The sequence below is a fragment of the Artibeus jamaicensis genome, unplaced genomic scaffold, assembly GCF_021234435.1.
Source record: "Artibeus jamaicensis isolate MK-2021 breed Jamaican fruit bat unplaced genomic scaffold, CSHL_Jam_final contig_797, whole genome shotgun sequence".
NCBI classification, from domain to species: domain Eukaryota; kingdom Metazoa; phylum Chordata; class Mammalia; order Chiroptera; family Phyllostomidae; genus Artibeus; species Artibeus jamaicensis.
Window position 1 is genome coordinate 2,838,592 of NW_026521977.1, and position 25,574 is coordinate 2,864,165.

A 25,574-nucleotide genomic window follows, 5' to 3' on the forward strand; every position below is an offset into this window, starting at 1 on the left:
CAGCTACTTGGCTGGCCTGGGTGGGAGGAGCACATGCAAACACTCCGGACGTCTACCGCAGCCCAGAGACGGTGGCACATCCGAGGCCTGGCTCTGTAACCATGAGCGAGGTGTGCTGACTGCTCCTGCAAAGAGAAAGGCCCAGAGAGCCCTGATGTCAGACTTGGTTCTGCTGGGATCTCAGTCAGCTTCTGAGTGAGGGTGTGGGTGGGGTCTCTGACAAAGTCCACCACCTTGGCTGTGTCATCGCTCTCCCGTTAAGCAGGTGGTCTATTGACACTGTCGGAAGAGAGACTGGGATGGACTCCTGGCTCCAGCTGTGTGGTCTTGGACAAAGCGACATAATTCCTTCTTGTCTGTTTTCTTCTCTGTCAAATAGAGGTAAGAGTGCTGACCTCATAGGGCTGTTATGAGGCTGAAGAGAAACAATATCTATAAGAGCTTAGCTCAGGACCTGGCAAATGGCAAATGTGCAAAAATGGTTAGCTCCTCTTATTACTGCTGTACTTTCCTGAAACCCATTCATGGAAACCAGCTTTTGTGTGACTGCATCTATGTGCTGGGTACCACTGAAGTGAGTTCCATTCATTATCCCACCTAATCCTCAAAATAACCCAGCCAGGTCGGTAATATTATCTCTGTCAAGGATGAGGGCCCACGGTCAGAAGCTCCGCCTCACCTCTCTGTCTGTAATGCTATTTATTGTCACTGCAAGGGTGCTCTGCTTTGGCTTTCTCTTGCCTGACTAAATCCTCCTCTTCCTTTGGTTCTCGGCTTTTCTGTCACTTTGGAAGCCTTTTCTAACCCAAGTCTCTGTGTGAACCCACTGCTCTATGCTTCGCCAGGACCCCCACTTCTCTTATTGTAGCACTTAGCATGCTGGTTGCTTCTTCACTTGCCTGTCTCCTCTATTAGTAAGTCAGACTAGGTCTCAGTCTTTCTCATGGGTTGGCTCTGGTACACAGTAGACAGTAAATACATGTGGAATGAATGAATGAATAAAATGAACAAATGAATGGCATCCCCAAATGAATGGCACCATAGCTGGACAAGTGGCAGAGCTGGAGTCTGTCTGTCTCCAACGTCTAGGGTCTTTCTATTGTGTAAATGGCGACAATCCTGAGACAGGGAAAGATACCCCATGAAATGGTATGACTAGAACCTTTAAGGTTTTGTAAATTGTCAAGGTTACCCAGTGATTAAGTAGCAAAGCTAACATTCAGAAACCAGGTATGTCTGTTTCCAGATGCTGCTCCAGCTCTACTGTCAGCACCGGAGCTGGAACGTCTCCAAAGCCACTCTGTCTCCCAGACGTGGAGCTCAATGATCCAGGGGAAACCCATGCCCACAGGACAGGTCCACAGCCTGCAGCCTGGAGTCACTAATGGGGCCTATTAGTGGGTTAATGGACCAGTTTATACAGACTTGACACTGTCCCAACTGACAGTCCCAGGGGGTTACTTGACCTGAGCAAGGTGGTTTAGGCTGGGTTGGGAGGGAAAATAAGAAACTCTGTGTCTGAGAAGACATCTGGTCTCTCCATCACAGAATAAAGCACTTCGGCCCCTGCAAATCCTCTTGCTCTTGCAGCAGCATCCTGCTTTGCCTGCCTTCACCCCATTGCCCTCACTGAGGGTTCATTATGCTCCTTGACAATCAAGCGCATCTATGCTCATGTCAGAGGTGAGCCTGTGGAGGAGGTGGGAGCTATGGGGAGGCTGGCCGGGCCCTACACAGTGGCTGGCAGATAACCATGCAGGGTCAGAGCCCTCTGTCAGCCCCAGGGACTGGGTGTGGTGGTGAGAACGCTCCGTGGTCAACCTGCTGTACGTGTTTGTAAGAGGGGACTCTTTTGCTTGGAAATAAAAATGCCTCTGGCCAAGACCCAGAATTGCAATGGCCGCATGCACACACCTCCACTGTTACTGCTTTCCCTGCATCTTTGGCTGAATCTGGCTGATACTGTTTGATTATAATGATAGCTTGGTGAGAGCATGAGTCTAGAAGCTTGCCCTGGCTCAGAGGGTTGGGGCCAATAGTTTCTCTAGAGCCACATTAGCCTAACTGTCCTTTTTGGACTGGAGCCAACAATGGCCAAACAGCACACACAACTTGGTATGACAGTGTGGGGGCACCAGTAGCAACCGTGTCCTCAGAATGGTGCTGGGGAGGTAGGGGGGCTAATGGGCACTTCACAGGCCAATATGTTTTCATGGTGACAACAGGATCTTGAGTCTCAGGTAATTACTGGGCAGTACCAGCTAAGGGTATCCCAATTACACCAGCCTGAGAAGTGGAGACGCAAGAGGCAATTGGGCCATTCTCTGAGGACATGTCAACCATACCATGGGGACTCCTGTGGGAGGACAGACCCCTTCCTGCAGGCTGGTCTCAGGGAGGAGAGGTTCCTGGGATCTGGGCTCTGTTTCCGTTAGAATCCAAGGATGTTAGAGTTGGGAGGCCCACACAGCACACTCACAGAGCACGCTCACAGAGCACACTCACAGAGCACGCTCACAGAGCACGCTCACAACGCACACTCACAGAGCACGCTCACAGAGCACAGTCACAGAGCACGCTCACAGAGCACAGTCACAGAGCACACTCACAGAGCACGCTCACAGAGCACGCTCACAACGCACACACACAGAGCACGCTCACAGAGCACAGTCACAGAGCACGCTCACAGAGCACAGTCACAGAGCACACTCACAGAGCACACTCACAGAGCAGTCACAGAGCACACTCACAGAGCATGCTCACAGAGCACACTCACAGAGCACGCTCACAGAGCACACTCACAGAGCACACTCACAGAGCAGTCACAGAGCACACTCACAGAGCAGTCACAGAGCACACTCACAGAGCATGCTCACAGAGCACAGTCACACAGCATGCTCACAGAGCACAGTCACACAGCACAGTCACAGAGCACACTCACACAGCACAGTCACAGAGCACACTCACAGAGCACAGTCACACAGCACAGTCACACAGCACACTCACAGAGCAGTCACAGAGCACACTCACAGAGCACACTCACAGAGCACACTCACACAGCACACTCACAGAGCACAGTCACACAGCACGCTCACAGAGCACACTCACAGAGCACACTCACAGAGCAGTCACAGAGCACACTCACAGAGCACACTCACACAGCACGCTCACACAGCACGCTCACAGAGCACGCTCACAGAGCACAGTCACAGAGCACAGTCACAGAGCACACTCACAGAGCACGCTCACAGAGCACAGTCACAGAGCACACTCACAGAGCAGTCACAGAGCACACTCACAGAGCACAGTCACAGAGCACAGTCACAGAGCACGCTCACAGAGCACACTCACAGAGCGCTCACAGAGCACACTCACAGAGCACGCTCACAGAGCACGCTCACAACGCACACTGAGACCGATTCTTACACAAGGACCCATCGCTTCCAGGCAGAGGCAGAGCCCATCATGTTCCTGCTGAGACAGGCCTCAAACTCCATTCTGACCATAGGCCAGTAAAGGAAGAGGCCTCAGTTCTCCTTCAACGTTTCATCCTGGGACATCAGAAAGGTCTGAGGGGACACTATCCAAAGGAAGGAACTGAAGTGACGTCAGCAGCTGATGTTTTACACTCGGTGTGACTACAGATTACATGTGTACAGATGGGTAAGTCACTTTGCCTCTCTGTTTCCTCATCTGTAACACAAGGTGAGGTAGGTAGCCTCAGGGGGTAGTTTTGAGGGCTTAAATGTCAGAAGAAAAAAAATTTCCATTTTTGTTTAGTCAGCAAATATCAAATAAGATACCCCCAAATTAATCAGGTGTCATTTAAAATGCCATAAGAATACTATGGTCCTGAGGATACTGGAAGAAATGAGAGAGTTCATCACATTCAAAGTACCTTAGATATTACACATGTGTATATATCTTATGCTTTCTCCTACCCCTTTGCCACATGGACACACTGAGGCCCACAGGGCAGGGGTCCTGATCAGGACTAGAACCGGGTCTGCCTGGACCCAAGCCCTGTGCCCTGCCCTCCGCCTTGTTGCCTCCCTCAGGGGGAACTGCTCTGTGTCAATCAACAAGCAGTACTAAAATACCCCTAAAGTACAGCAAACTCATGAAGGTTCTATTTCCCAGCACCCCTCTCAGGAGGCTCTGGGTGAGCAGTCATGCAGGCTGGTCGAGAGAACCTTAGGCACCTACGTTTGGGGAACACGGGTGTTTGTTATGTGGCCTTGCGAACTTAACCTAACTGCAGGTTTTTGTTTTATCACATGGAATAGGCAGGCTTAGGGCCAGAGCTGAATTGTTTAGGACTATTTGGGAGAGTCTAAGCACCTCTCCTAAGGAACTGGAGAGGTTTGGTGCAAACCAAAGCAAAGGTTGCCTTGTGTGCGGTTCTAGAAGGCAGCCTCTCAGCCGCTGGCCCATGGGGGAGGCCGAGAGGCCTTTTCCCTCATTTCCCCGACTCTCTCTGGGCTTGCTCTCTGTCTATGGCTGAATAGAACTCCGAGGGACTGGCTCCTTACCACCCCGTAGGCGATGATGTCTGAGTACATCCTCATCTCTGGGTACACGCTGACCAGGTACCACCGGAAGGTCTTGCACTGCAGCTGTTTCCGCAGAGCCTTCCTGGCAGTAATGTCCCCGATGTCGATTCCTGAGTCCTACACGGGGATGCAGAAGCAGAGATGCAGCCACCACTGCGGCACGGCTTCTCCCCAGACCTCCCCAGTCAGATTCCCGGGGACTGTCTAAGGAGCGGACAGTGGGAACTTAACTCACATTTCCCTACACGTACATTAACACGTAACCCCATTTGGAGTATGGAACATGAACTTGACAGGGACTGTCACTGGGGGCCACTGAAAAGAAATCCTTAAAGTTTTAAACTGAAAAAATAAAGCTGTAGTCCAGTTGTAGGTGGGAAATGGGAGGAGTGCAGTCAGAGTGAGCTTTTCCCCGCCTAAAGAGAGAAGCCAGAGGTTCTGAGTTGGGAGGGGAGAGGGAGGTGGGAGGAAAAGAGCTGACGATGCAATAATGCTAATTCCATACTATTCCTAATAGTCATGTGTTAAGCTTTGTCCTGCATGAGACAGACATATGTGTTTATATTTATATACTTAGATTTATGTATATTTTTGTATATTGTTCCACTTAAACCTATGGATTAGGTACAGACAAGGAGTTAAGATAAAAGAGGTTCAGTGATCTCTTTGGTGACCTGCCTAAAGCCCCACAGTTGATAAATGGAGCTGAGAGTTGAACCCAATCAACCTGGGTCTGGAGTGTGTACTTTTCAACCTTACCCTGTGAATTTGCAAGAGCTGGCCCTTCTGCTGCCTAGTCCATGCCCCTGTGAGAGAAGCAGACTCCCTCTTTAAGCTGGAGGTCTCCACATAGACAGTACTTGTGTCCCACACTTCCCAGGTGAATCAGGAAGGTGGTCCCTGAGCCATTCAGGTGCAGCAGGCAAAGAGCAGTAATGGGGGCATGACTGTGCTCTTCAGTGAGGGGGGAGAGATGCCCTCATGTTTCTGGTGGCCCCAGAGCAGAGTGGAGAACATGAGAGTCCCTGGGGCCTGCACCCCAGCTGTGGAACCGGACACACAATCCACTGGGAAAGAGCTGATGCCACCGCAGGCAGTGGAGACTCACGGACATCTTAGGGGGAACCCCGTGGAGCCAGGGGCCGTGGGATCTGGTGAGACAGGTGCCCCGAGCACAGACAGAGGAAGACGGGGTGGCACGGCCTGCCCACTGACACTGTGGTCCCCGCGGTGGCTGCGCCCGTGCTCTGGTTCTAGTGTCAGCCTTGGGGAGGGAGCAACTGGGGTGGGAAGATAGTGAAACTGACAGAGTGCAGGTCTGAGACGTCTGAGAAAAACTGCACAGGTGGCTGCTGGCTGCTGCATGCACTGGAACATGATTGTAACAGGTTTTTGATATCAGACAATGGGGGCTTGTGCAAAGAAAAAATGTAAATGTAGAAGAAATACACTTATTTTTGCCCATCAGAGTTCTAGTAATATGAAAATTTAAACCTGCTCCAGCCAGAAGGTTGAAGGTCCTAGGGAGAAATTTCAGGGGGTACTTTTTGATGACCTCATCTATAATTTGTCCAGTCTGGGTTCCTGCCCTGCGCCCTCCCAGCAACTGCTACTTGGCCTCTCTGCTGGACCCTGGCTCCATGATTGGGAAACGTGCTGGACTCATCTCTGTGCCCCTGGCCTAGCGCCTCACCTGAACCGCACTGGCGAGCCCGAGTGCAGACAATATTCATGAAGCAGCAAACAGAGCAACTGACAATAAATGGAACCAGCTCACCTCCACCTTCACCGCCACCCCACCTCCACCCCAAGGGATCTCTGTTAAGTACAGACACTTTAAACTTGTCTGCACTTTATCCTTGTATCACAAAGCTATGCACCTGGACCCAGGCCTTCCCCTTTCATGGTATAATTGCCTTTATATGAGACAAATTAACACTATGCCTCAGCTTTTACTGGGAGCCACTGGAAGAACTTGTCTCAGGAAGGTCTCTGTTTTCCTAAAACTCTGGGTTCCCATGAGAAAACTTTATTTCTACTCTCAGGATCAAGGGAACGTTTGTCTTCCTCCTAGATGAAGGTGGGAGAGATGTAATCTGTCAGGGGTCCACCTGTACTTTAACTTCTAAGAGACTCAAGAATCAGAGTTTCCTCAGTTTATATTGTGGGACATTGTGACCCTTTCCTCCTCTTGTTTATTAATTGACCTATCCCTTTGTGTTTTATTGGTTCGGCACTTCTGCACTGAGTGTTTGCTGTAAACCGCATCAAGCTTTTTCAGACTGGGGGCAGGAATTAAGAAATAAGCAAACTTTCTCAGGGAAGTTCATCTTGAACCTTATTATTAGAAAACAATACACATGTCTTTCTTCCTTTGCTGAATATTTAGAGGAGTGGGTTGAAGCATGTCTCCCCAAATTTTTGCCTACCTGGACTTCCTAACCTGACTTTATTTGGAAATAGGATCTTTGTAGATATAATTAATTAGAGACCTTGAGATGAAATCACTGTGGATTTAGGGTGAGCCTAAGTCTTTATAAGAGAAAAGAGAGGGACATTTGGACATGGAGAGAGAGGCAGAGATTGGAGTGATGTATTTATCAGCCAAGGAACACCAGGAGCCTCCAGAAGCTGCAACAGGCAAGGGAAGCTGCCCACCCCCACCCCCTACACGAGCCTGCGGAGGAAGCACAGCCCTGCAGCACGTAGACTATGGGTGTCCGACTGCCGGAACTGTGACAGAATACATTTCTGCTATTAGAAGCCACTCTGTGGTAACTTCATTTGGTGGCCGTAAGAAACTCATATACTTAGCCACACAAGAAGCTGTCCAGTATTCCTGCCTGAGTCGTGCAGCCGCACACTATTCCCTGTAGCCAGACCTAAAGAAGGGCCGTCGCCTGAGCACCGTGGGGAGTCATCCCTGGCACTCAGTCTGTCTTCCAGCAAGAAGCAGCAGGAGTAGGTCTGGAGGCCCTGAACCCTGTGTAAGAAAATATTGATGCTTTGCTGCATATTGACATTGTTTGTTGAAAAGCAAACTGATTTTCAATTAAAGTAGAAGAAAGCAAGAGCTGGAGGCTCCTCTAGCCTTTTAAATGCTTGAGACTGGACATGGTAAGGGAGTAGGTGAGAGAGTCACTTCTGTTCAGTGCACAGCCTAGGAGGACTCTGCATAGAAAGCAGCAGGACAGGATGACTGCCCAGCAAGGGCACCTCAAAGCTGGGTGCAAAAGCAGAAGGCGTAGCAATAGCATCAACAAGAGTTAACACCTAGTGCTTTCCATTTGCCAAGCACTGATTCAAGTCTTTACAGATTATTAACTCACTTAATTCTCATGACAGACAGGAGGCAGAGTTGAGGGTTGCAGCTCTACATTGGCAGCTGAGATGAAAGGTTAAGTAAATAGAACACAGATGTGCTCACAATTGAGCTTAAGGTACAGTAGTGGGATGTCACCACAAGGGCAGCTGGGCAAACATGAAGGGCACGCAGCACCTACACTTCCTCTGTTTTATTTTAGTTCAGCCTTACTGGGTGCCTAGCATATGTCAGATGCTGTCCTAAGTATTATGTATGTATCCATATAGGAAGAAGTCACAGTGCACCAGAAGGAGAGTCTGGAAGACCCAGACAAGTAAACAGACTCCCTGCACACTGTGTGAAGCATGGAGGGAAGAGAGACAACAGAGGAGGGGCCCTTAGTCCATCTCATGGTGTGGGGAAGCTGGGACAGTGGGGAAAGGGAAGTGAGCAGTCCAGGAAGGCTTCCTGGAGTAGGTGATGCTAAAGGTGAGTTTGGAAAGATGAGCATGATAAGCTAAACAAGTGTTGCCCAAACTTGGCTTCCCCAAACCAGCACCTGGAGGGCTTTTTATAGATCCTGACACTACTATACATCTATTCATCAGAATGTTTGAAGACCCAGAATTACTATTTTTTAAAGTTATCCAAGTGATTCTGCTGTAGCTGGTCTACAGATCTGCCTTTAGGAACCACTGACCAAGGGGGGAAGGGATTACACACATGGCCAGCAGATTCATTTGTTAATAAGTGTTAGCAGGTTTCACTGAGTTCTGACCAGGTACCCCACCTTGTGCTCGGCACGTTGACACCAATATGAATAACACAATCTGTCAGGAAGCCCCTGGTCTAGTGGGGTGGTTCAAAGACTGGGTGGATGTTAGAATCCCTGAGGAATTTTCCAAAAATAAAAGGATCCCTGATCTCTGTCCAAACGAATTAAGTCATAATCCTGGGGGGCTTGAAAACCAAAGTGGGTTTCAAGTCCAGCCAGATTTGAGAACCTCTGGTCTCTGAGAGAGGGACTCAGATAATAGAACGTTCTTTTACAGGGCGGTGATGCACTGACAGAGATATCCATGTGAAAAGGAACATTCTCCCCAGATCACACCAGCTCCTCAGAGGGGAGGTCCGGGGGGCTGCGTGTAAGAGGGTGGAGGGGAACTGGTGAGGGTGGAGGCTGGGAAAGGATTTGCACACGAAATTCCAAGCTGAGAGGACGAAGTCAGCAAACACACAGAGGTGAGACAGCATGGAATGGGCAGGTTGCTACGGACAGATTTTCAGGAAACACATCGACCTCCTTTCTTCTCCATTTAAGGCTTAATCCTGGACACCCACATCTCATTTATCCTTCTGGTATTCACCACTGCCCCACCTTCGCTTGGTTTGGATTATCCTCCTGAGGAGGCACAGACAGACACTGAGTTTCATCATTTCCAATTATTTTTAACTCACTTTGTTCTCACTGGATTTGCTCTGGATTTCAATATCTAGCAGCTGCAATTAGGAGAGAAGGTCTGCAGGTTCAGGATACAGAGAGAAGAGCAGGAGTATGAACAGGACTCTAGTCCTTTTGCAGAGCCTGGGGATCTACAATGCCTCACTGGTGAGCCCCTGGGAGTCTGCGTGTTTCGTTTTTCTACCAGAGGACACCCACCGCGGGGCTCAGTGTGCTGCCCAGAACACTGTGATCCAACGCCCACAGCCACAGATGGGCCCAGAAGGCACCTCTGTTTCCTTAGAAACACTCCCACCATCAGGGATGCGATCCTGGGGCTGGTTCATTAGGGTTGGGCACACGCCGACTGGTACTCATTGGCTTCTCATTCTTTCTCCCAAATGTTGAGATCTCACAGGTGGTGGGAGTATGCATAAATCCAGCCCCTCCCCCCAAGATGGTCATGGTGGTGGGGGGGAGTGAGGTTGCCTAAAAGCTTGTACCCATAGCCCAGCCTACTCAATCACTCAGCCAGAGAAACATTAGCTTAGAGGAGAGATCAGGAAACAGAACCTTCACATGGAAACTTTAAGCAAAGATCAATCATTTCCCTGTTGGGAAGAGAGAGCTGAGGCATCCTAAAGGACTCCCGAGGGGAATCACGGCCTCAAGGAGGTCATGAGGTCAACAGCTCTGAGTCACACATAATGTAACATGAGCAATGATCTCCAGGCAGACAGGCTGCCAAGCAGGTTGGGATCCTACGGCTGGCATCTGTTGAGATCTTCCAACTCAGTGGTCCAAGGTCATTTCCATATGACACATGCCAAGGCTGAACAAATTGACTAGACAAACATTGTTTTCCCTCCTGCACTTCTTAAGTGTACGTGACCAGAGGGATGGAGGGCAGTGGCAGGCAATGGTGGGCTTCTGGGAAAGTTAGAAGCAGCCTAAAAAACATCCAGAAGGGTTCCCTTCTCCTGAGGGCCCCTGTGGGAGTATATTCCATCTCCATCCATGTGGCTTGAGAAATCCCAAAGGCATTCCTTATTTATTCAATCAAGGATTTGATGGCCATGATTTGGTGGCTCAGTTGGTTGGAGCATTGTCCCATACACCAAAAAGTTGAGGGTTTGATACCCAGTTGGGGCATGTATAGGAGGCAACTGATCCATAATTCCTCTCTCATGTCAATATTTCTCTCTCTCCCTTCCCTTCCTCTTGCTCTAAAATAAATAAAAATATCCTCAGGTGAGGATTAAAAGAAAAAAAAAAGATTTGATGGAGAGCCTTGAATCCAAACTATAGGGAGGTTAAGGTGCACTTTGTGAATTTTGGTAATGACTGGTATATTTCTACGTTAGGACCACAAAGTAACCTTGGAGCTACCTGGTCAACTTTTCTCATTTAAAATGAGGACACTAAGATTTGGAGAGAAAAAGTCCCCCCTCAAGCATACTGACCAGGGATGGGGGTGGGGACAAGCCCTGGCTTAGCACCTCATCGTCAGCCCCCTTCCTTCAACAGTGGTATATTTGGGGGTTAAGAGTCCACTTTACATGGTAAACAAGACTCTGGTCGACCCATGGGAAGAAGGACTTAGTCCCATGTTTGTTTGTTTTTTCCCACCACACCCCAATAAACCCATCCCACGGGGGCTCCCTACCTCTTGGGGTATGTTCCATGCCATGTACACATGGCTTTTAAATTCATCCATCCAGACTTCAGCCACCCTGAGGGCATTCCTGCGCACGTGAGCAGTGAGGTCCTCAGTGTAGGGCTTGTGGGCTCGCTCGATGTGGGCAATCCGAGAGCAGGGCAGGACCTCCACGCTCCCACCACACTGCCACACCTGCAGAAGACACACAGCCACTCATCAGTTCCCAGACCTACCTCTGTGCCTCTAAGCCAGGCCGCAGGTGACCACTCAACATGAGCATGGATGAATCCAGCTCTCTTCACCTTGTCTCTCCAGAACACTGTCTGCAAAGGGAGATAGCTGTAGCTTATTTTCACTCCTACTCAAAGAGGTTTTAGGTCATTAAGTCATGTCTTGTTTCTTGTTGCTATGGATTTACCAGCATATAATTATTATACATTCTCTCTCCATCCTTTTCACCCCTCCAAAGAGGCTAGACATTTTGTTACCAAAGATCCGGGTTCTCCTTGCCCCAAAGGAGAAATGAACAAAACCCTGATGGTGATCCCTGCAGCAGCGCTGACAAGGAGGGACCAGCAGGGACTGTCAGCAGACATGTCGTCTTTATGTGGACTGCATGGGCCTGGACAGGGACTGGTGATCACCACAGGGAGAGGGCAGGCTTCTCCTCCATCTTTCCAGGGCCCTGCATTCTGATAGAACCCAAGGGAGAGAGAGCTGCAAAGAGGGTAACGTTAAACTTCCCCATGTCCTTGGTGAGTAGGAGCTTCGACTGCATGCAATTTGATTTTGAATTTTTAAAAAAATGACCTTGCATTCTGAGCATCAACAGGCAGTGTTTTGGAGCTGCTGCCACAGTCATTCCAGCCACTCTGAACTTTCAATGTCCCAGAGCAGGCACATCCTCCTGTGCCTCGAGGCTTTTGTCCACCCTGTTTATGATGTTAGAATGCTCTCCCTACGCCCTCTCCGGGTGAAAAAAAATGTCATCTCTCAAGACCTTGGCCAAATGACCCCTCTGTTGTGAGGACTTTGCTCAGTTCTTGGGGCACAGCCAACTGCTTCCTCCTCTGGCCCTCGGAGCTCTCGATATCACAGCGTACCTGCTGGCACGTCAGCCTGCCTCCCTCCCTCTGGCTCCCAGAGGGCACGGCCCTGTTATATCTCATTCATTTCTCATTCCTGGCACCAAAGACAAGGTCTGGTACCTATAGGTACTTTGTAAATATTTGTTGAATAGATAAAAGATTGATGCTTAATCAGTCAATCAATCGACACGTGGTTAATACTTAGTTAGCCTGGGATGAGTCTGAAACGCCAGGTCAGAGCTGATGAATGAGGCTTCTGAGGGAAAGTGATCCAGGTCTCTCAGTAGACAACAGTGGACACTTGTCAGGAATTGTCAGCTGGACAATTTGGTGGGCAATGTTTACACTTAGAAAGTGTATCATCAACAACCACATGTCTTCATCCAAGATAAGGTCAACTTTGGATTTGGCCTACTTTCCCTATATTACTTAGGGAGAGAATTCCTTCTCTTCCATCAGTCTATCTCACACCAGTTGGTCCCTACAAGCTGCTAGAGTTGGAAGGCAATTTATTGATTTACCACTTTCTAAGCTTGTCTTGCACTTAGCATATTATTTAGGGACAATAATAGGAAAATAAGCACTCCCACTGAGCATCTACTATGTTCCAGGCCCTGGACTGTGCTTGTGGGGAGGCTGTGTAGCCTGCTGGTTATGAGCAAACAGGTTGGGATCAAGTCCTGGCTGTTCCTTACTACCTATGTGACCTTGAATAAGTCACTTGATCTCATTGTGGTTCAGTTTCCTCATCTCAAATAGGGGTCATAAAAGTACCTATCTCTGGAAGTTGCTGAGAAGATTAACGTGATTATATGCAAAGTGCTTACACAAATGTCGGGCACATGACAAGCACTCCATCAATCTCAGCTATTACTGTAGAAATTATACAGAAAACTCTTCAGAACATCCTGTGAGGCAGTTGCCGAGACTAACGGCTGTCCCCTGCCGGAGACCACAACTGGGAATGATGACAAAAGGATCTTTCTGACTCCCATGAAAGTTAAAGGACGACCCCATGCTACCCCAGGATGACCCCACTTTTAAAGTGGTCCCACACCCAGAGTGGTCCTGAGGACCAGGGGTGTGAGCCATGGAAGGCTCCAGACTGGGCACCTTCATTTCCATGACCTATATGTTCAGGGAATTGTGCTGATTTTTAGTTCACTGTGCTTAGATTTTCCATGGAAGTCTGTTAATACTGTGAATGTTATTGACAACACAAAGAGCCGGGGTAATTATTCTTTTTGGAACCAGAACCAGAGGCTATTACTTGACATATTTCAGCAACACAATACAGAACATGATTCATAACAGATGCCTTTTATTATGAAGCCTGTTTCTCAAAGAGTCAGCTCACCATTTCACTACAGAGTGGGTAATTCTCCTAGTTGCAATAAGAGGGTGGTGGTGGCACCTCCCATCGTACCCTTAGACATGCAGGAAAAGGAGCCGTGTGGACTCACTGTGGACTCTTGAACCCTCCCCTTTCCCCAACTTGCTGCCACCACCCTGTGTAGACTCAGTCTTGTCTCATTCGGACTCTGCAACAGCTTCCGAACAACTGATTCTCTCCTGCCTTCCTCCTCTAGTCTCTTCTCTACACAGCCAGCGGAATATTCTGAAGGTGTAGGTAGGACCACCTGCCTCCTGTCCCACGCCCTCCCCGGCATAGCCCCCCGAGGCTCCTCAGGGCCTGGCTCCGGCACACGGCTCCAGCCTCCTGCCTGCTTCCCCATGTTCTCTGTGTTACAGCCATGCTGAAATGTTTTTACTTCCTCTGGGGTGCCAGGTTCTTCTCTCACCTCTGGACTTCTACACATGCAATTACATGCCTCACCCTGGCCCACATCCCTACTCATCCTCAGGGTATCAGTTCAGCATCCCATCACTGTGGCCCCTTCAACCAGGCCAGCCTGCTGTGCTCTGTGGTCCCCGCCCTGTCTTTCCCAATCGTAGCACCCTTGTACTTATTGTTTAGTTATCTCCTTCCCTCTTTCAAAATGTTCCTAAGCTCTTCACCAGATCCTACTGTAGACATGTGCTAAATGGTGCCTGGAGAGGGGACCTCCAGCCAGATGGGAGCGGCACGTTGAGTTCTAATGCACAGCTGTGGAGCCAGCAGGAACCGGAGTCCTGTTTCCCTGCCACCGCCCGCTGCTGTGTTGCTTTGGCAGGTTCCTTCTCTCGGGCCTCAGTTTCTCCCAGTGAAGAGGGAGATGATGCGAGGAGAGCTGTTACCCTGTGCCTGCCTCAGTGTGAGCACCGTAGAGTGGCAGTCAAGGAGGGGTGGACAGGCCATTGGGTCAGTTCTAACCCTGCTGTGTGCTGGCTGAGTGGCAACTTTAGGCTATCTAACCTCACGCCTGTGAAAGGCATATGACGGAGGTTCCCGCACTGGACGTGGGCTTGGGAAGCTCCTGCCACAGTGCTGGGAATGTTGTAAGCCCCCAGTCTGTGCCCATTACTATTACTTTATAATAATCATTATAATTGCTACTATTTGGCCCTTCCTGTACATCTACCTTCAGGGAGCAGCAGACTCACATGATGGAAGCCCACGACAGATAGGCTGCCTTCCAGAGCCCTCTACTCAACCCTCACCCCTGGAGATGGGGAGCACTTACTAACCTAGGGGTCATCTCCCCTCTCCTGTCTTCTGTGAAAAGGATCACCTACGAAAAGGATGACAGCCTTTGGGTTCCTGGCAGCTTCTGGGCGTTGGGCACTGGGCATGTGTTCCTACCACTTCTGGGCCCTGGCCAGTGACACTGAAGTAAACAAGAGAAAGCCTGTGCTCTTGCATCCCCGGGTGATGAGCAGCTCCTACTGACCAATGGCTGAGACAGAGAGATTCTCAGGAGTCTTACAGATGATCTCAGAGACCCTTTCATGGTCGGCAAAGGAAAGGAAATAAAATCACTGGCATTTGGAGTCCATGGAGGGAGACGTCAGGAAACTTCCATGGGGGCATGGGAAGGGTAGGGAAAGAGAAGTCAGAGAGGCAGCTGGGCCTTGGAAACACAGCACAGCTGGTGTGATATAGGAAGACCCAAAGTAGATGGAGGCTGTAGATGGCAAGGATTGTGCCAGAGAAGTACGGTCACTGAAGGAGGACAAAGACATAGGGAAGAACGAAGTCTTAGCACTGCAAATTCTAAGGGGATGGAGATGCCAAGAGGAGAGAGGGCAGGGGAAGTGGGTACCAAAGGGGTGGCTGAGAACTGAAGACCAAGGATCAGTAACCAAGAAAGCAGGTGAGGTCATGAGGCACGGGAAGCAACTGCCAAAAGGCAGAACTTAATTTTTACATAAAGTGCTTGTGACGCAGGCTCGTTATAATAAGTGAGACACATGCCAGTCTTACAGGCACAGAGGACCCCTGACAGCATGTCAGCCCAGGGATGGACCTGTGGCTTCTGATGGGCACTGGTCAACGTGTTTCTTGACCACACCAGGTTCTTTCCTGTCTCTCTCTCTGCACCTGCTGTTCCATCTTTCTGAAATAATCTCCCCCTCCCACCCCCCTTGTTACCTAGCCCAGATATTACCTCCTTGGACCACCCCCAATCTAATAAGATCCCCTTTAAATACTTTTAGTGCCCTGTCCTCTTTATAAATAACTTATTCACAGTACTTCTATTTATGTATTTATTCTTCCAGTGTCATCTCCCCACCCATCACTAGACTATAAGCTCCAGGAAGACGAGGATCACATTGTACAGACCAGCACCAGGCATCTACTACATATTCAATAACTGTTACTTGAGTGAGTGATTTTACCAATCCAAGAGCTTTGGACTTTAACTATAGAGAGGTGGTTTTAAGTAGCTCAGCAAGATCCTCTAATAAAGGCAATAAACATAAAATGTGGCCAGATTTTACTGAACACAATGACTTCCTTCAAACCCAAGTGGTTTTTCAGCAAAGTTCTGACACTTAAGTGCATACTGCAGCGACTGAAAAGAGTTACTTTGGCTGCAGCACTTAAATTAATGCCATAAAACCTGGGAAGTCATCAAATGAGGATGGGCGATAGCAGGTGGCTTCTTTTTGTGGAACCCTGGACTCTCTGGAGCAGCGATTTCAACCCCTTTTCATCTCCTGGCATGCATAAACTAATTACTAAAATTCTGCAGCACACCAAAAAATATAATTTTTGCCCATCTGACAAAAAGTAAGTATAATTTGTATTCATTCATACTGTACAGCTATTGTTGTGTTGGCTCTTGTCATTGTTTTATTTGACACTCTAAGGAAAAAGAGGTCTGATTAAATAGCCAGGCATTGCATGTTTTAAAACTTATTGCAGTACACCAGTTAAAAATTGCTGCCCTAGAGAATGCCCCCACCCTCGACAATGCGGGCTTTTGCCCACAAAATAGCTGCTGGGTCCCAGACGTGACCAAGAACCAGGTGACCAGGAAAACAACAGTTAGGCAGTAACGTCCCACTCACCACCACCTTTTCCCAGAGAGCCCTGATTGTGTGACTGTTTCTGAAAATGCCTGAAGCATCATCCACCTGGAAACTATGAGTTTTGCAAGGTCCCAAAACCTTGCAGGTCTTGGGAGCTGGTGGAGAGGGTTTAAATCCCGCCTGTATCCCAATTCAGCCTTTGAATTGGGCCAATCTTTGGATGCCAGTTGCCTTTTTGGGGGGAATAATGATAGCCTGGGAGGTTTAAAAGAGATGCTGTATGAAAAGCTCCCATCAGCTGAGACAGGCGCATAGTGGATTCTTAGAGAAGGTCAGGTTCCTTTCTCTTCCCAGGACTGGGAGCAGCTGGTACAAGGTCAGGGTCACCAGACTGAGTTTAGGCTTGTCTCTTACATAAATAAGCATTTCCCTCCTAAACTTCAGTGTTTCTCAGCTGCCAAATGGAGGAGCTGGACTCAGTAAGGCCTTAGATCCCTTCTACTTCTTTCATTGCGTGATTCTGGGTTTTCTTGCCAGCACCTCAAATGACACCTGATATTTGAGACACAATGGGCAGAGCTGTAACCTGGGAACTGTGAGATAGGGAGACACTGGAGGTGATCCAACAGGACACAGACTGTGACCATCTCTCCTACTCAGAGCCTTGTGATCACTGTAGTCTATGGAGGGAACAACAAATAACACTCCTGTGTTAAATCCATTTGCTTGTTAATGTCCTTCTGAAGCACTGTGTTGAGAAGGATTCTGAGGCTCTCTCTGGCTTCAGTGGAATAGCATGCCATAATTTATTACTAATGTTTATGTGGGTAAGTGAGTGGGGGTGGTAGTACTCCAGCATTCTACTTTATAGAATGGTTCCCAGCTTAAGATCACAAATCTTTTCCAGCTTTTATCTCCTTCTGACTTTTAACGAGCTCTTTGTTCTTGGCAAAACGTTCCCACTGTTCCCTTAGCCCAGAAAGCCTTTCCTGCTCCCCATCCATCCAAAGCCAGCCTGGCCCTGTTCCTCCAAACTCCCGAAACACATAATTTGTACCACTCATGTGGTCCATATTTCTTGGCTCGTGTTGTTAATTATCTTTTTTACGTGTAGCTGTTTTGCCTAACTTGGCTGTGAAAGGCTGAGACAAGAGGAGAAAGCCAAACCAGGAATGCTGGGGGGAGAAAGACAAGGAGGATGGAGGCTGCAGCTGAGGCCTGAGAAAAGCTGGCAGGAGACCAGAGTCATTCACAGAGTGGCTGTAGGGTCAGACACACGGGCAAACAAAGACACCGAACAGGGCACCACAGGCCCCTCACCTATCTCACTCTCATCCTGGCCCAGCAGGAGAATAAGAAGGGAAGAGCAGTGGAGTCTGGGCAAGGCTAAGACAAAAGCCAGGAGCCATCAGCAGGCCACGGTCAAGGGTGGGCAGTTGAGGAGGAGCTGGGAGGGGGAGGACGTAAAACGTGGAGTAAACCTTCTTTAAAAATGCATCTCATTCCCACACTTGCAACCGTTGGTCTCCAGAGAAGGTCACAGTCCTCCACATCATCTGCAGGGTCTCTGAGATCTGAGCCCTCCTTTTCACTGCGGCTTCCCTTTACCTCTGCAGTGCAGCTTCACCAACTCCCATAGTTCTGAGGGTGGACCATGCTCTTGGCTCCCCTTGCCAACCCCTTTACTGGAATCTCTTCCCTCTACCTCCATTTAGTTGCCTGGCTAATTCCTATCTACTTTCCCTGCTGCCCTAAATTTGGTTAAATGCCTCCGCTGTGCATTCCCATAGCACCTGTACTCCCACTTGCACTGCACTTAAGACTGCTCTGTGTGTGCATAAAATGCACACATACAGTTTAAAGACATGTAATACATGTGACAACTGTTTCCTTACCACCTGCTTAAGAAACAGTAAGTTGGCGAGAACTTAGAAATCTCTGCGTGCTCCTCCTCACCCCCAAAGGTAATCCATTATCCTGAATTTTGTTAACAATTCCCTTGCCGTCAACCTAAACTACCTGTTTAGTTTTAGTTTTTGCTGTTTTTGAATGCTACACAAATGGAAGCATATTGTTTGCATCTACAACTTGCTTCTTGTTCATTTATTTTCATCGCCATTGTGTTCTACAGTATAAACACACAGCAGCTTATTTAGGCATTGCCCTGCTGGTTGGCAGTTGGGTCGTTTCCAGTACTGTGAACAGTGCTCCTTGGAACAATCTTACATGAATCTCCTGGTGCCCAAGGGCGGGAGCCTCTCGGTGTCCTTACATTGAAGTGGGATGTTTGAGGCACAGGTCACACACAGAGTCCACTCACCTAAGAAAGTGAAGCTCTTCCAAAGTCAGTTTCCAAGTTCTACTCCTCGCAGCACAAGTGAGCATGCATGTTGCTTCACAATTTCACCAATGTTTGGCATTTCTAACATTTTAATTTCTGCCAATCCAATGGATATGAAATTCATTCTCATTGCAGTTTAATTTGCAATTCCCTGATTACTAGTGAGATGAAGCTTTTCTTTCTGTTGCTTATAGGCCCGCAATACCAGACGTGGAGAAGGCCCACGGCCACCTAGCTCTCATTAAGAAACCTCCAGGGCCTAAGCAGGGTTGGCCGTGACAGGTGCTTCCTGCACAAATGAAGGACAAAGAACTGGGCTTCCGTTCTGAGTTGTCCCCACTGGACTTTACTTGGTACTCTCTCGGGTTCCCAAGGGTAGATATTTTGTTATTTTTGAGTAGAAAGAAACATTTTTAAAGTCTGACAATGCTTATTCTTGCTCCAGACCCCACTGCAAAACACTCCCTGGGGACACAGTTTCCCGAGCCCTCCTCTTACAACAGATGCTGCCAAAGAGTCTTCCGGGCAGAACTGCTGCTTGAGGAAAAACGATGCTTTTTCTTGGAAGGTGTCCCTGAAGGGGTCTGATTTTGGATGGGCCCTACAAGGCCCTTGAAGCAGTTTCCTGGTTTGAAAGGATTCTTCATAACTATCATCAAGTAGCAGCAGGCCTCATCTGGCAGAATTCCAAGGAGAGACCAGCTGGGGTAGCATGTCTGCAAGCTTTTTGTGGAAAAAAAAGTTAAAAGGCCACTTTGCAGGGGTTGGAGATTTGTTGAAATAGCTGCTTACCTGCAGGAAAGCCAGGGGCAGCACTGGCAGCGAGCTCAGCACGCTGGCCTGTCGCATAGAGGGGACCCTGCTTTCCCTCGGACCCTGACACTGACTATGAAGAGTGGGGCCATGGGAGTTCGTTTTCTCATGGGAGATTTCACGAGGATTTCTTGGCAAATGCAGTCATTGCAATGAGAAGACATCCTTTAATGGTCCCTACCTAGGAGAGTTTGTTCATGATTATCGCAAATCTCACATCAGCCAACAGGCCTTATTAATGTTGTTTGAACTCAGGCTACGCTGGACTCAAGACAAAAATGAGGAAAAGGAAGAAGTCAGGCCTGGACATGCTGCGGTTAGGGAAGCAGAGGCAGAGCTGGGTGGTCTCGGGTGTGGTGGACTCCTGCTGCTCACTAACGCCTGGCTGCCCCTCTGCATCTTCCAGACTCCCCTGCAGTCCGGAGGGGCCGTGTGAGCAAGCTCGGACCAATGGGATGAGCATGGAAATGATGGCAAAGGTGTTAGGTACCCAGTGTGGGAAGCCTGTACGCATAGTCACCACTTGGAGAATAGCTGTCCAGGACAGCCTCCCACACTTCAGGGGGCTGTGATGTGAAACCTCTGGGGTTTGGGGCCTGCTATTGGAGCCTGTGGTCATTTCCTTGATGAATACAGTCTGCCAGTGTGTAGCGAGCCAAGGTGGCTGGGGAGGCTTGGGCCCTGTAGTCCTGATAACCAGGGGTCCAGTCTACTGGGTGGGACTTTGTAGCAGAAGGTTGTAGACCTGGGGAGAGATCATTTAGAAAGTGACAGCTTCTCAAATCCAGGTGATGAGTCCATTCAGAGCAGCACCTCATTAGGATGAAGATTAAGCTTCCTATCAAAGAAGAGATTTTAGTCCCAAGGGATAAGAGAGGAAGCTGCCAGGAGTGGGCAGGGTGTTAGGACACTAACAAAGCAGGCTGCAGATTGGAGTCTTGTTCAAGTTGAGAACCAGAGCAGAGGTCAGAAAACTCAGAGAGAAGCCAGTCAGCAGGGTGGAAGAAGAAGAGGCCAGGGCTTGGGGATCAGGCATAGCTCAGGGTTCATCAGACACCACAGACAGCAGCCCTGTGACAGCCCCACCAGTCCCAGAATGAGTGAGGGAGGCTGGAAGGCTGGCTAGTCCGGGTCCCCGCATTTCTACAGAACCAAAACTACAGACGCCGTGCGCAGAGGCAGCAGTATTGGCCAAGTTCCAAATCAGAGTCCCATTGACACATGAGTTGTCTACTCTAATCCCGTCTTTGTTTTGAAGTAAGATCTCTGGCCCCATCGCCATCACTGGGGCTGCCAGAGAATGACAACAAGCTTGACTGTCACAGGGACTCCGGGAGCAATTTTCTGAAGTCCAAGTGAAACCCTTACCATCCCGAGTCTGAGAGTCATTTTTGTCAGATAACTTGGCCCATCCATCTCCTTGGGAGTGTTCCGGGCCCTCTCTGGTGGGTTAAGTCCCTCTGAATTGCTGTGAGCGCCTTCGCTTTGTGGATGTTTTCAGAAAAGCTCGATCTGTGAAGCTGCTATTCAGAGCAGATCTGCTGGACTCTGTTTAATTTCTACTTTTCTATATGAAGCTGAACCGCTTACTCATTTAAAGTGTTTCCTTTTTTGTCTTTAATCAATGGCTGTTTCTTTACTCTCTCAGAAGTTTAATCTAAACAGAAACAAATCCTACACATATGCATGGCTCATTAGCATATCCCAATCAAATTCAAATTGACTGGTGTCCATATCAGATGTCCCCTCAAAAGGGTGACACTGGCCCATGAAAAGTCAGGAGGGTCCTTTTTGAAATGCAGGGCCATCAAGAATTACTGGAGGAAAGAATATACTCTGTCACTCAGAAGAGAGGGGGCCATCTAACGGGTGGGTGACTCACGTGTCATTTAGACCGCATAGGTGGGGAACTTGGGCAGACCCTGGCACAGACATTAGAGGAAGTTGTGTGTCTGGTCCAAGCATTACCCCACTTTTTGCTCTAGGGGGCCCTCGTGGTCATGATTCAGATGATAAAAATGAACCTGAGATGCTGACCATCCTCTCACTCTGAAATGATATTTGTTTTAAGGAGCTTTTGTCTTACTCCCTTGGAATTCAGATTAAGAAAGCTGAGGTGCTGGGTCTTCACTTAAAGGGGTTAGTCCACTTCATACACATCAGAATGAATTGGTGACACCATTGCTCACACCATTTCTTGGTGAGCAAACTGAGGATCAAGGTCACATGATAATTCAGAAGCAGAGTAGAAAATGTATCCAAGACCTCTGCTCATTGGAAGACAGAATATCATTGTGTTCAGAGCATGGGGTCTGGGGTTAAACAGTCTTGGTATGAAAGCCTGCATTTCCCATTTGCTGGGTTGGTGACTTCAGGTTATCCATTTTACCTTCTAACATTCAGTTACCTTGTCTGTGAAATGCAGACAAAAATGACACACTGCAAAAGTAGTTGTTTTGAGAATTCAATGAAGTAATGTATGCAGAGGGTTTATTTCCACACACAGCACAAGTTTAAAGCCCATTAATATTAGGTCTAATTATCTTCACTGTGGTATTCCTTTGGTGGTAAGATTCAGGGAGGAAGACATACTACATTCCTCTGAGCTTGAGATTTGTACACCCACTGCCTACATGTCACCCTCACTTGCGTGTCTCTCAGGCACCATAAGCTCACCTTGTCCACAACCAAGTTCTTTATTTTCTTTCCTGCCTCCCCATCTGTCCTTTGGTTTCCTCCTCATTCACCTAATAGCCTGAGCCTGAGGCCTACATAAATAATGATATAATTCATTTATAATTACATCATCTCCCTCCTCCTCCACATTCAATTACATCAGCAAATGTAGTCAGTTCTACTTCCTAAATATAGCTTAAATTTAACCACATCTCTCATTCTGCGCAGCCAACACCCTGGCCCATGCTGCCGTCATGGCTGTGTGGACAGCTCTCTCAGCAGCCTTAACAAGTCTCTTCACTTCGACCCTTGTTGACCTCCAATCCCTCCTCTAAAATTATAAATCAGATCATGTCCTCTCTCTGCTTTAATTCAATTCAACAATTATTGAGCACTTACCATGTGCCAGGTACTATTGTATGAGATGGGAATTTTGTCACAGAACAAAACGTACAAAATCCCTGACTTTCTGGAACTTACACTTCATGTTTTCCATTATAGCCCTTGCTATAGACTCAGTTGTACCCCCTACAATTTATATGTTAAAGGCCTAACACCCATGTGATTGTATTGGAGACAGAGCTTTAAGAAGGTGATTAAGGTTAAAGGAGGTCAGAAGGGTGAACCCCCTGATCAGACGGAACTGGCATCCTTATAAGAAAAGGCAGAGACACCAGAGCTCTCTGTCTGCCATTTAAGGACATGGCAAGAAGGTGGAAGTCTGAGAGTCAGGAAGAAGGATCTCGCCCAATCCCAACCATGCTGGCTTCATGACTCGGACTTCCAGCCTCCGGAACTGTGAGAAAATATATTCCTATCGCTTAAGCTGCCCGGTCAATGGTATGTCATGGCAGCCTGAGTTAACTAATACAGCACTTACTGCAATTTATAACTACATACCTATTTCTTGTTCCCTTTTTATCAGATGTCTGTCCCATTATACCATTAGGTCCTCCAAGATGAAAGGCGCTGTGTTTACTTTTTAAGCATTGTATGTCCTAGGTTAAACCCTAAACCCAATGTCACGTATGGTAGGCACCTAACAATCTCAAGTGAAGGAACTACATTTACTGTACATATAAAATTATAAATCCAGTGACCATATAAATCCAGCGACCTGGTTTGCCCATGACCATACTGGTTTATACCTGTTGTTCCAGTATAATTATTAGTAGTACCCCCTTCACTCTCAGAAGTGTTCTGGTTTGGATAATAAATTATAATTTATTTCTCCATGTATTATTTACTTATATAAGCCAAGTTTATAAGGCAAACTTGATTTCAGAAACATTAAACTCCAAAATAAGTACTGTATGTTACCATGTATAATGTACACCCACATTTTTGGCACAAACTTTCAGGGAAACAATTTTTTAATTTTTTAAAATTCAGTTAATTATTTGTTTACTTATATATTTAGATATTTGTGTTTTGTATTATAAAAAATTTTAGCATTTATTTTTGAACACCTGGATATTGTTATTGCTTTCTAGAGTTACATTTTTAATGCATACACATAAACAAAATAATGAAAAACATTTATATAGATACAGAATTAGTATGACTCAAGTGTAATGCACACCCTTATTTTTCCCTCAAAAAATTTGGACAAAAAGTTCTCATTTTACATGGCAAAATCCAGTACCCTTGAAATCACAGTATTACTAATATTTTCTCTCTCCTACTCCACGGTTTCTTTACACGGTTTCTTTGCTACAATTCCAGTGCAGCGAAAATAAGCAAGTTTCCAAGACCCTCACTAACTGATGGGCAGGACTTGGAGCAGGCAACAAGAATAACGCAGGGCCCGCCACGTGCAGTGCACCAAGGAAGGAAAGGGACTGGGGACCTGTCCCTTGGATTTCCAAAACCAGACAGGCAGCACAGACATAGAGAGAGGACCTAAAGGTGTAAATGTTGTTCCCTGGGGTAGTTCACCAGGGATTAACTCTTTATTTTCAGTACTGACTTTCCATTCTGGTAAGCCTTGCTTGGCAGAAAAATTTGTGTAGGGGTAATTTCTGTAAATCATCACTGACAAGCTCTGGGAAAATTTCTTCATAGGGACACTTCCCCTTGCACAGCTTCACAAAGTTAAGAGTATTTGCATATGTAAATAATATGTAAATGTGCAAAGCAAAGAACATTTCAGCCATTCTCTCAAGGACAAGTCTGTGATCTCCCAGCTCTGCCACTTGGCCTCTGCCTACAAACAGGCACCGAGTTACCAGTGTTTGATGACTCCCTCTCCCTCCATTCCTGGTTAAATAGAATCTCTAAACTCTCTGCCTCCTTTAAACCCTTAGCCACTCTGTCCCTAGTTCTTTGAATCTGTCTTATATGGCTACCCTTTGACTCCACTTGTCCCTTCAAAGTCTTCTTCCAGCAGCACTCGTATGCCCTTTCTCTGCTCACATTCTTATAGGTCAGGGTGGGGAGTTAGAGTCTTTGGCACCAGATGGAACTGTGTTCAAATTCACTCATTCTCTGTGGGACCTGGGCAAGTGGACCAATCTCTCTGAGTGTCAGTGTTTGAATCTGTAAAGGGAGGATAATAATTCTAGCCCCCTGTGGTTCCCTGAGGAGTAATAACATACAGCATAAAATGCACTAGAATGTAAGCTCTCTGAGGGCACAGCCAAGACTCTCCTGCTCATCACTGTATACCCAGTGTTCAGCACATCGTGCAATATTAAGTAAATAAGTTCACTAAGCACACAGTGTTTGCTAAGTGATAACAGGCTCTGGGGTTAAACAGTCTTGGTATGAAAGCCTGCATTTCCCATTTGCTGGGTTGGTGACTTCGGGTTATCCATTTTACCTTCTAACATCCAGTTACCTTGTCTGTGAAATGCAGACAAAAATGACACACTGCAAAAATAGTTGTTTTGAGACTTCAATGAGGTAATGCATGCAGAGGGTTTATTTCCACACACAGCACAAGTTTAAAGCCCATTAATATTAGGTCTAATTATTTTCACTGTAAGATTCTATTGATGGTAAGATTCAGGGAGGAGGGATAGTAATTAACATTACTATTCATGCCCTGGTTGGTGTGGCTCAGTGGATTGAGTGCCAACCTGCAAACCAAAGGGTCACTGGTTCGATTCCCAGTCAGGGTACCTGGCTGAATTACAGGTCAGGTCACCAGTTGGGGGCACATGAGAGGCAACCACACATTGATGTTTCCCTCTTTTTTCTTTCCCTTTTTCTCTCTCTAAAAATAAATAAATAGAATCTTTAAAAAACATTACTATTCATCTTAGCTTGGTTATTGCACTC

General features: G+C 47.6%; 1 protein-coding gene across 2 annotated transcripts in view; it reads right to left on the bottom strand.

Annotated features, from left to right (window-relative positions):
• Positions 1-25,574, bottom strand: part of GALNT18 (polypeptide N-acetylgalactosaminyltransferase 18) — a 325,017-nt gene that overhangs the window by 47,185 nt on the left and 252,258 nt on the right. The window contains exons 7-8 of one of the 2 annotated variants that reach the window (XM_037133828.2): positions 10,965-11,150; positions 4,533-4,670 (exon numbers count right to left, since the gene is read on the bottom strand). In XM_037133828.2, the coding sequence (XP_036989723.1) occupies positions 4,533-4,670; positions 10,965-11,150 (324 nt within the window). The remainder of the gene's footprint in view (positions 1-4,532; positions 4,671-10,964; positions 11,151-25,574) is intronic. The other variant, XM_053673111.1, reaches the window with a different exon arrangement.